The following is a 13,191-nucleotide window of genomic DNA, read 5'->3' as shown; positions in this document are numbered from 1 at the left end:
ATTAATATTATTAATACGTTAACCTCAGGTCATCATTGATTTATTAATATTATTAATATGTTAACCACAGGTCATCATCACTGATTTATGTATATTATTAATATGTTGACCTCAGGTCATCACTGATTTATTAATATAATTAACATGTTAACCTCATGGCCTTAACTGATTTATTAATATTATTAATATGTTAACCTCAGGTCATCATCACTAATTTAATAATATTATTAATGTGTTAACCTCAGGTGATATTGATTTATTATTTATAAATTGTTAACCTCAGGTCATCATCACAGATATATTAATATGTTAACCTCAGGTCATCATCACTGATTTATTAATATTAATAATACGTTAACCAGAGGTCTTAATCACTGATTTGTTTATATTATTAATACGTTAACCTCAGGTCGGCAATTTATTAATATTATTAATATGTTAACCTCAGGTCATCATCACTGATTTATTAATATTATTAATACGTTAACCTCAGGTCATCATCACTGACTGAATAATTAATATTATTATGTTAACCTCAGGTCAACATTGATTTATTAATATTATTAATATGTTAACCTCAGGTCGTCATCACTGATTTATTAATATTATTAATACATTAACCTCAGGTCATCACTGACTGATTAATTAATATTAATATGTTAACCTCAAGTCATCATAGCTGATTTATTAATATTATTAACACTTTAACCTCAGGTCATAATCACTGATTTATTAATATTTCTGATACTTTAACCTCATGTCATCATCACTGATTTATTAATATTATTAATACATTAACCTCAGGTCATTATCACTGACTTATTAATTAATATTATTATGTTAACCTCAGGTCAACATTGATTTATTAATATTATTAATATGTTAACCTCAGGTCGTCATCACTAATTTATTAATATTATTAATACATTAACCTCAGGTCATCATCACTGACTAAGTAATATTAATATGTTAACCTCAGGTCATCATTGATTTATTAATATTAATAATATGTTAACCTCAGGTCGTCATCACTGATTTATTAATATTATTAATACATTAACCTCAGCTCATCATCACTGACTGATTAATTAATATTAATATGTTAACCTCAGGTCATCATTGATTTATTAATATTATTAATATATTAACCTCGGGTCATCATCACTGATTTATTAATATTATTAATACGTTAACCAGAGGTCTTAATCACTGATTTATTAATATTATTAATACGTTAACCTCAGGTCGTCAATTTATTAGTATTATTAATATGTTAACCTCAGGTCATCATCACTGATTTATTAATATTATTACTACATTAACCTCAGGTCATCATCACTGACTGATTAATTAATATTATTATGTTAACCTCAGGTCATCATCACCGATTTACTAATGTTATTAATACATTAATCTAAGGTCGTCAATTTATTAATATTATTAATATGTTAACCTCAGGTCATCATCACTGATTTATTAATACATTAACCTTAGGTCATCATCACTGACTGATTAATTAATATTAATATGTTAACCTCAGGTCATCATTGATTTATTAATATTATTAATATGTTAGCCTCAGGTCATCATCACTGATTTATTAATATTATTAATATGTTAACCACAGGTCATCAGCACTGATTTATTAATATTATTGATACTTTAACCTCAGGTCATCATCACTGACTGAATAATTAATATTATTATGTTAACCACAGGTCATCATCACTGATTTATTTATATTATTAATATGTTGACCTCAGGTCATCACTGATTTATTAATATTATTAACATGTTAACCTCAGGTCATCATCACTGATTTATTAATATTAATAATACGTTAAACACAGGTGTTAATCACTGATTTATTAATATTATTAATACGTTAACCTCAGGTCGGCAATTTATTAATATTATTAATATGTTAACCTCAGGTCATCATCACTGATTTATTAATATTATTAATACATTAACCTCAGGTCATCATCACTGATTTATTAATATTATTAATATGTTAACCACAGGTCATCAGCACTGATTTATTAATATTATTAATATGTTGACCTCAGGTCATCACTGATTTATTAATATAATTAACATGTTAACCTCAGGTCATCACTGATTTATTAATATTATTAATATGTTAACCTCAGGTCATCATCGCTGATTTATTAATATTAATAATATGCTAACCTCAGGTCATCATCACTGATTTATTAATATACAGGTCATCATCTCTGATTTATTAATAATGCGTTAACCTCAGGTCATCATCACTGATTTATCAATATTATTAATATGCTAACCTCAGGTCATCATCACTGATTTATTAATATTAATAATATGCTAACCTCAGGTCATCATCACTGATTTATTAATAATATGCTAACCTCAGGTCATCATCACTGATTTATTAATAATGCGTTAATCTCAGGTCATAATTGTTAATATTGTGGATTTTTACTTTATATTAGCAAATTCGGGTCAGAATTGGTATTTGTTAGATGTTGATTTCATGCATAAATTGTTTTTTTTCTAGAGAAGGTATATAAAAGTAAACAACAAAATGCATTCTTTGGAGAGCAAACATTTGTAATATTTTGTATTTGTTTTCTCTATCTTAAAGTTTAAAGTATTTATTTTTTAGGTGTTTTATGGTTGAAAAAGACCAGGCTGAAATCAATGCCATCTGTAAGGTGTTCAACAAGTCAGACAGTCTCCTTTGTTGGTACCATGTAACGCAAGTAAGTACTAAGTTAAGATACTGCTTTTGTTTTTCCTCATTTTATAGATTCATATTCTATTTTTATCAACTGTCATATTAATATATTTTTTATGTAAATCTCTAACAGGATTACCATTCACATTTTTTCATCTTCAGTTGCTAATGAATCAGTGGATTGAGCTTAAGCTTATTTCACATTGCAACATGTCACACAACATACTGTAATATTACTTGACATTATCTGGGTATTATTTTGCGTTTGTCAATCATCGATGCACTTAAGCAAAAAAAAAAAAAGTAGCAATAAGCAATAACATATATTGTTTTTACTTTGATTTGAGTACCCCTTAACTTGAAGCTTATAATGCTTGATCCTAATTTTGAATGTGTCATGGAAGTTCTGACCATATTAAATATGTTGTTACGTTTTTCCACCATTTATTACACACAGGCAGTAACTTGTTGGCTGTCAATATCTGAATCTGGTGTGAGTGGACCTGAAAAGGCAGATTCAAGAGCGCACATCATACAGTTTATGTCAGAGATGAAATGCTGTTCAAAGGTGTGTTGCTATTTGTTTTATAGTGCTTTCACACCTACACTTCTGTTTCAGAACCTGTCTCGTTTGGCTAGTTAGCGCGGTTCGTTTGGCATATGTGAACAAGGCAATTGCGCTTTATTCCACGCCAAAGTAATCGCTCCGAGACCGCCTGAGTGAGGTAGTCTCGGCTCGATAGAAACGAACCCTGGAGAGGTTCGATTACAGTGAGAAAGCGATCCGATCCGAGCGCGGTTATATCACAGTGTTTTATGGATATGTAATAGGCTTACGGCTATATGAAGAGAGAATTATGAGTATGGTGGGAAGTTTCACGGGTCTCCGGATGCCCGAAAACAAGTGATGACCTCCCGGTAATCTCGCGTCTCCCTCCCGGTCCTCAAATAGGCATCGTCGCGCACCCTTCTCACCCCTCCCCACCGCATCTCTCCTCAGACACGTCGCGCGTGCGCACCCTGTCAACCACCACTAAACCACCACCTCCCCCTGACAGCTGAGCGCAACGCTGCAAAATAAACCCTGACACTCTGACCAATGTGAGGAGGGTTAACTCGCACGTGACTTGTTTTAGCTCTTTTGGTCCGATTAGAAACTTTGCAGTGTGAAAGTGAACCGCTCCAAGAGCAAAGAGCAACAATGTAACATTTGTAATCTTTTTCGGAACAACTGAATCGATTCACAGTTGTGAAAGCACCCTTATAGTACAATTGTATGTTCTAATGTGTCATTCTACTTTGGTAACAAGCTTGTAACATGCATTTTTAATATGTGAAAAAATAATGTTAATGACAGCTAATATAAAATGGTAACCCACATACAGCATGAAGAGTTCAGATGCAAAAGCCTCTAAGTCAGGTCTCAAACTGCCGACCCTCAAACCATTTGCGGTCCTGCCTCCTCCTCCATCCGGCCCACAACTGACATCAAAAATATAATGATATTCGGCCCATCAAAACATATATTTTTGAATCGCTATCATTGTTGTGCTATCACATACTTCTGGTTTTGACTCCCCACCACCTACTGGACATTTAAAGTTACATTTTAAGTGACAGGGTTACTTTCGATTTCTCTCAGTGTGCGGTCAAGAGTAACACATGCAGATTATTTCGGGGGCTGATTTAAACATTGAAAATTATGTCCGTAAGCGCTCTATTTTTGTAAATTTTCAAGGGTCATTTAATTATACTCAGTTTTATACCCCCTGTACTTTGTTGTACAAACACCTTTTTATGGCTTACACATGTTTGTGTAAATATGATAGTTTTGCTAATATTCGATTCAAATGGTCTTATGAATAGATTTTCCACATATACATATTAAGATTTGGATAAATGTGCATTAGTAAAATTTTACTGTTGGCTTTATTAAACATGTTAAAGTAAATATGCACATCCTTATCCCCTCTTTATTTTATTTTTACCAAAAAGAATGATATTGAGAAGAACGATTGCCAGCAACGTCAATAAAGTTACCCAAACTACATTCTACTGTCGTACGCTGAAAATTAGCATATTTTCCAGCCTTTATTGTTTATGCTGTTATTTAACTTTAAAGGCAATGAAAAAAACACACCTTACCACAAAAGTTCAATTACAGAACCTACACACAGGAGCTGTAGAAAAAATTCTAATTTCAAGAGAAATTTTCAGATAACACTTGCATCTGACCTCTTCTCACTCACACACAATTACTCTCCTTCAAAAATGAATTTATGCTGCTTATCAACTGTGTTCAGATATAAACTAGGCTAGGTGTGCAGAGTTTCATAGATTAACTTTACATATTTTACACACATTTGTAAGCACTCCATTTATATTAACAACCTTAATTAATAATTGATACCTTTTTAGGTCAGTTTAAAGTGCATTTCACAGCATGAGCTACATTTTTTTGTTTTAAATAAAGATATATTTTAATTCTGTTCTGAATAACATTTCAGATCATAGATCTTACATAGTCCAAAAGGAATTGATTAAATTTATTATAATTTGATTAAATGTGAAACTATGATGCCTTTTTATAATTTATGATAACTTTGCAACTTTTCTTTTTTGTTATAAACATGGATTGTTTGGTGGGTCTGTTTTAGTTACTGCAAATAGTATTATGTTATGTTGGTTTATCCAGTCATAGACCTACAGTGATTTAGACAGTATAAGAACAATAAAGATTCTCAGTAGATTTACCGCACACACTGGGGTATATATCTGTGTGAAGGATTATTTAATGACCTAAAAATCTACAGCAGTTTTTATGCTAACAACATGAAACATGATTTTCCTTGTCAATTTTTACAGGCACAAGAATTTAAGGAAAAGGCTGAGATGTTTCACTGCCAGTTTAGGAACTTCAAATATGTCTGCAAGTACTTCAGGAACAACTTGGAGACAATTGGTCATCTGTGGTCTAACTTTGGAAGATGCTATAAACAGAGACTCTGACACAAACAGGGAGACTGGTCTGAAATACATGATACCCCCATGAAAAACGGAAGTGTTGGCAGGTGTGCTTACCAGTTTAACATTTGATCTGCTATAGTTAGAAATCAGACTGTTGTTATATCTTTTAAGCGTAACACCTGTTTCACACCGCAAGCGTCAGCGGTGCGTGTTTTTTTGGCGTCCATGTTAACAGATTAGAGCTTTCATACATCGCTGAAGCAGCAGTGCATCGATAGTTTCGGCGCTGGGTCTATTTTTGACGCGCTGCTCACACTCAATTAAAGTGACAGTGCATTGATAATGACCTAAATACATTGAATGACAGTAAAAAGTAACAATTTTACTCAATAAATGCGTCAATAATATCAACTGATTTATATATAGTCAATCAAATGAACTTAAACCATTAAAAACTGCAACAAACCTTTATTTCGGCCCGAACTACAAAACCAATAGTTAAACAATTTTAGTATCAGTTTTCTTGGCGAGGGGAAGTGATTTACGGGAATTGTAGTCCATAGCAAAGTGTATTGTGGGTAGTGTAGTTCGACATGCATGCTGGATGATGTGAACTCGCTGTGTGCTGTGGCTGCTCAAGCAGAGGAAGAAAGCTTTATTCGGCTTTGCTTTATGTTCGCTCAAGTTATTTCACCTGGGAGCTGTTTGCACTGTGAACCTGACAACACGAAAATAAGTAAAAGAAGGGCATGCATTGATCACTTTTATCCATCTCATCCTTTGCACCAGCATGAATTAACGTGCTGTTACTCTGCCGCTGGACATCACTGAAGTGGATCATGTAAAAATATAATTATAACTATACTGTATAGATATTATAACTATAGGCTTACATCCTGTCAATCAAAAACCAAATGACATATCACTGGGGATTGTCTTCTGACGTACTCCTCATAGAGTTTGAGAAGCATACAGTACTGTTTGATCTATAAAATTTGTAAAATAAAGATTTGCAGGTTAAAGAAACAGCATAGGAGGAAGTTGCCGTTGGTCTTGTTGCAGATAAAATGTTTGAAAAGTGTATTTGTATATAGAGAGACATGGGTAACTAGATAGAATAGACAGCGATATGTTGATCTCTGCAGCAGCTGCCGAAGAGCTGCGCGCTGCAGACGCAGCTGGTGTAAAAGGCAAACACCTGCGTGCTGCTACTGCTCGACATACGCGCTGCTCACGCACTGCTTTCGCTTGCAGTGTGAAACAGCCGTAAGGACTTATTATGCGGTTCTGTCGCCATCTTGTGGATCGAAAACGTCAACTGTCGCTGACGAGCTGTCTCTCAGAAATTGTAAATATTTTAAAATAAGCACTATTCTTGCAAATAAACTGCATAGTTGCAATCAAAACAACTACATTCTCGACTAAAAAAAGCCTCAAAAGTATATTTTGTTGTGTCACAGCAGTAATATTTGTCAAACTGTAGTGTCTGCTGTATGTGGGCGGAGTTATACACAAAGGGTAAAAAGGTAGTACGGATGCTTTTATTACTTAAATATATCACGGCTATCAGTCAATTTCGAAATCCAGACAGAACTGTTGTGTGTGTATGTATTTATGTATGTGTATATATATATATATTTACTATTTAAAATAGTAAATATATTAAATATTTTATTTATAAATATTTATTTATAATAAATATTTAATAAATATATAAATAAATATTTACTATTTTCCCAAGTGTATATAACTACTACTGTAAGAAAATGACAGAATCTGGTACATTCTTTCTGTATTATCTTTGCTTGAACTGACCCAATCTAATCCTGTTTATATGAATTGAACCTGCTCCCGACCAGGTTTGAGCTACCAGAACTGTTGCTATGACAGCGACTCTCGGATCAGTTTTGAAGAACGAAATGATCCTGGATCGTGTCAAATCGTCATTATCCAAATCCAGCTAACTGAGTAATCCATGTACGAAGAACTGACCCCATATACGAAGAACTAAGAAGAAAATGCTTTTTTTTTTATTTTTATTTTGCACAGTATATCTGATATCAGTTTAGAACATAACATTTACAATAGAACAACTGTCTAAAATGAAATAAAATTCTAATTGTAAAAACGTAATCTGAGTTTTGTTTTTGTTTACCACCTTAGTTGTGTACTAAGCTTATTTCAGGCAGTCCTCTAGAAAGGAAAAGAAAACATCAACTGCGAGAGGTCCCAAGAAATGAGTTGCCAAATCAAAGCATGATTCAGGGCCCAGGTTTTGCACATTTATCTTGTTCAATGCTCCTCCTGAAAAAAAAAAAAAAACAATAATATTACTTGCAATCACGAGTTGCCTGTTATACAAAATTACAAAAGATGCTAGATTTTGATTTTCTAGTTGATAAATTGACTTCTTGATAAAGGGACTAGACAACAGGCTGAAAGGTTTGTACTATGTTAATATTACAATAAAACACATCACGTTTAATAAAACACTATAACATCTCCAAAAACTGCTACTTTTTCATGCCAAAAGAGAGTTTGTGCTGCTGGGCATAGTAAATCTGAAATGGTTTTACACAAAACTAAAATCTAGAAGCTCAATCCTTAAAATGTGTATAAAATTATAGCTTTAAAACCACTTAAAGAGTTCATTAGGTTTTAAAGAGTTAAGGAAGTCTGAACAAAATATTTATTGCTTGTTTTTATGTAAAAAAAATAAATAAAAAAATCTCTATATATATATATGTGTGTGTATGTATGTATGTGTGTGTGTGTGTGTGTGTGTGTGTGTGTATATATATATATATATATATATATATATATATATATATATATATATATATATCATCAGTGATGATATTAATAAATCCGAGATGATGACCTGAGGTTAACGTACTAATAATATTACAAATTAGTGATGATGACCTGAGGTTAACATATTATTATTAATAAATCAGTGATGAGGACCTGAGGTTAACATATTAATAATATTAAATCGACGAGCTGAGGTTAACATATTAATATTAATACATCGGTGATGATGAACTGAGGTTAACATATTATTATTAATAAATCAGTGATGATAACCTGAGGTTAACATATTAATACATCAGTGATGATGAACTGAGGTTAAGATAATATTAATATTGATAAATTAGTGATGATTACCTGAGGTTAAAATATTAATAATATTAATAAATCAGTGATGATGTATTAATAATATTAATAAATCAGTGATGATGACCTGAGGTTAACATCTTAATATTAATACATTAGTGATGATAAACTGAGGTTAACATATTATTATTAATAAATCAGTGATGATAACCTGAGTTAACATATTAATAAATCAGTGATGATGACCTGAGGTTAAGATATTAGTAATATTAATAAATCAGTTATGACCTGAGGTTAACATATTAATAATATTAATAAATCTGTGATGACCTGAGGTTAACATATTAATATTAATACATCAGTGATGATAAACTGAGGTTAACATATTATTAATAAATCAGTGATGATGACCTGAGGTTAAGATATTAATAATATTAATAAATCATTGATGATGACCTGAGGTTAACATATTAATAATATTAATAAATCAGTGATGATAAACTGAGGTTAACATATTATTATTATTAATAAATCAGTGATGATGACCTGAGGTTAAGATACAAGTAATATTAATAAATCAGTGATGATTACCTGAGGTTAAAATATTAATAATATTAATAAATCAGTGATGATGATGTATTAATAATATTAATAAATCAGTGATGATGACCTGAGGTTAAGATATTAGTAATATTAATAAATCAGTGATGATGACCTGAGGTTAAGATATTATTAATGTTAATAAATTTGTGATGATTACCTGAGGTTAAGATATTAATAATATTAATAAATCAGCGATGATGACCTGAGGTTAACATATTATTAATAAATTAGTGATGATGACCTGTGGTTAAAGTATTAATGATAATAATAAATCAGCTATGATGACCTGAGGTTAACATATTAATAACATTAATAAATCAATGATGACCTGAGGTTACCGTATTAATAATATTAATAAATCAGTGATGATGACCTGAGGTTAATATTTTATTATTATTAATAAATCAGTGATGATAACCTGATGTTAAGATATTAATAAATCAGTGATGATGACCTGAGGTTGATATTAATAATATTAATAAATCAGTGATGATGACCTGAGGTTAATATTTTATTATTATTAATAAATCAGTGATGATAACCTGATGTTAAGATATTAATAACATTAAAAAATCAGCGATGATGGCCTGAGGTTAACAAATTAATAATATTAATAAATCAGTGATGATGACCTGATGTTAAGATATTAATAATATTAATAAATCAGTGATGATGACCTGAGGTTAAGATATTAATAATATTAATAAATCAGCGATGATGACCTGAGGTTAACATATTATTAATAAATTAGTGATGATGACCTGTGGTTAAAGTATTAATGATAATAATAAATCAGCTATGATGACCTGAGGTTAACATATTAATAACATTAATAAATCAATGATGACCTGAGGTTACCGTATTAATAATGTTAATAAATCAGTGATGATAACCTGATGTTAAGATATTAATAATATTAATAAATCAGTGATGATGACCTGAGGTTAAGATATTAATAATATTAATAAATCAGCTATGATGACCTGAGGTTAACATATTAATAACATTAATAAATCAATGATGACCTGAGGTTACCGTATTAATAATGTTAATAAATCAGTGATGATAACCTGATGTTAAGATATTAATAATATTAATAAATCAGTGATGATGACCTGAGGTTAACAAATTAATAATATTAATAAATCCGTGATGATGACCTGAGGTTAACATATTAATAAATCAGTGATGATGACGTATTAATAATATTAATAAATCAGTGATGATGACCTGAGGTTAACATATTAATAAATCAGTGATTATGACCTGAGGTTAACATATTAATAATATTAATTGATCAGTGATGATGACCTGAGGTTAACATATTTATAATTTTAATAAATCAGTCATGATGACCTGAGGTTAACATATTAATAAATCAGGGATGATGACCCGAGGTTAACATATTAATAAAATTAATAAATAAGTGAGGATGACCTGAGGTTAACATATTAATAATATTAATAAATCGATGACCTGAGGTTAACGTATTAATAATATTAATAAATTAGTGATGATGACCTGAGGTTAACATAATATTATTATTATTATTAATACATCAGTGATGATAACTTGAGGTTAACATATTAATAAATCAGTGATCATGACCTGAGGTTAACATATTAAATATATTAATAAATTAGTGATGATGACCTGAGGTTAATATATTAATAATATTAATAAATCAGTGATGATGACCTGAGGTTAACATGTTAATAATATTAATAAATCAGTGCTAATGACCTGAGGTTAACATATTAATATTAAAAAAATCAGTGATGATGACCTGAGGTTAACATATTAAATATATTAATAAATTAGTGATGATGACCTTAGGTTAACATGTTAATAATATTAATAAATCAGCGATGATGACCTGAGGTTAACATATTATTAATAAATTAGTGATGTTGACCTGTGGTTAACATGTTAACATTAATAAATCAGCGATGATAACCTGAGGTTAAAGTATTAATGATAATAATAAATCAGCTATGATGACCTGAGGTTAACCTATTAATAATATTAATAAATCAATGATGACCTGAGGTTAATGTATTAATAATATTAATAAATCAGTGCTGATGACCTGAGGTTAATATTTTATTATTATTAATAAATCAGTGATGATAACCTGAGGTTAACATATTAATAAATCAGTGATGATGACCTGATGTTAAGATATTAATAATATTAATAAATCAGTGATGATGACCTGAGGTTAAGATATTAACAATATTAATAAATCAGCGATGATGACCTGAGGTTAAGATATTAATAACATTAAAAAAATCAGCGATGATGGCCTGAGGTTAACAAATTAATAATATTAATAAATCAGTGATGATGACCTGAGGTTAACATATTAATAAATCAGTAATGATGACGTATTAATAATATTAATAAATCAGTGATGATGACCTGAGGTTAACATATGAATAATATTAATAAATCAGTGATTATGACCTGAGGTTAACATATTAATAATATTAATTGATCAGTGATAATGACCTGAGGTTAAAATATTAATAATATTAATAAATCAGTGATGATGACCTAAGGTTAACATATTTATAATTTTAATAAATCAGTCATGATGACCTGAGGTTAACATATTAATAATATTAATAAATCAGTGATGATGACCTGAGGTTAACATATTAAATTTATTAATAAATTAGTGATGATGATCTGAGGTTAACATATTAAATATATTAATAAATTAGTGATGATGACCTAAGGTTAACATATTAATAAATCAGTGATAATGACCTGAGGTTAAAATATAAATGATATTAATAAACCTGTGATGATGCCAACATATTTAACAGAATAAATTATTAAATCACTAACGTTAGTTGAATTTTTGCAGCGATTCACAGTAGTTAACGCCTCAAATAACCTACTGTCTTGTGTTTAAACTAACATTAGTGCTGTGTTGGTCCACATTTCTGGCGTGTCTTTAAATGAAATTGACATAATACATGCTAAAAACCTAATTATTAGAAAAAAAAGGTCGCTAAATTAGCAAGAGGGTAAGTTTAGTCGCGTTTAATAACGTTTGCTAGATTTAAATATTCAAAACAATATTGTTAGCTTGTTTTAATTAATACCAGAAAGTAAATCACAGTAGCGGAAGAGCAGCACGCTAATCTAACGTTAGGTAGAAACGGCTAATTAGGCTAACTTAATGCAAACAAAAGTTAAACGTTGCTCGTTTACTTCGCTGGAAAAAGGACAAATCCATAAACACATATGAATTTTACAAATATTGATGCTTCTGTAAACTTATAGAAGAAAACCGGTGATCTCACCTCTTCACTTGTCCTCTTCACCTGTCCTCTTCACTGGTGAAAATGGCAGTTGCCTGTGCGTGTGTGTGTGTGTGTGTGTGTTTTCTTTTTTGAATCTGCGTTTTTGGCGGACTCTGCAGGAGGCTCATAATGATGACGTAATAACGTTTGATTGGCTGATAGAAATGATGTCCCTGGGTCATCATAAAATATGTTGGTCTCAGGACAACTAGCACTTGGCAAAATCAGGACGAGCGTTCTCAGCCAGCAGAGGTCAAAATAAGCAGTAATGCAAACTCAGTCAGAGACATAGATTTTCACTTGCAACTTGCTTTAACATGTTTAACAGTGCATGAAATGTTGTTCAAAACAAAAAGAATGATGCATTTTTGTGGCTGGATCTGGTTTTATCACATTCTGAATTGAATGTTGAAAATGAGCTGTTCTCAGCCAGCAGAGGTCAAAATAAGCAGTAATGCAAACTCAGTCAGA

The 13,191-nt window shown here is 30.7% G+C and overlaps 1 protein-coding gene across 2 annotated transcripts in view; it reads left to right on the top strand.

Moving 5' to 3' along the window:
• Positions 1-7,816, top strand: part of zgc:172014 — a 9,226-nt gene extending 1,410 nt beyond the window's left edge. The window contains exons 2-5 of one of the 2 annotated variants that reach the window (XR_012393544.1): positions 2,648-2,744; positions 3,177-3,287; positions 5,585-5,790; positions 7,546-7,816. Coding sequence is in view for 1 of the 2 variants with exons in the window: in NM_001114713.1 (NP_001108185.1) it covers positions 2,655-2,744; positions 3,177-3,287; positions 5,585-5,728 (345 nt within the window). In the remaining variant the exon portion in view is untranslated. 2 annotated transcript variants of the gene reach the window in all.
• Positions 7,817-13,191: the final 5,375 nt, after the last annotated feature.

The sequence above is a fragment of the Danio rerio genome, chromosome 18 (assembly GCF_049306965.1).
Source record: "Danio rerio strain Tuebingen ecotype United States chromosome 18, GRCz12tu, whole genome shotgun sequence".
NCBI classification, from domain to species: Eukaryota; Metazoa; Chordata; class Actinopteri; order Cypriniformes; family Danionidae; genus Danio; species Danio rerio.
This window is presented reverse-complemented; position numbering and strand designations above follow the sequence as displayed.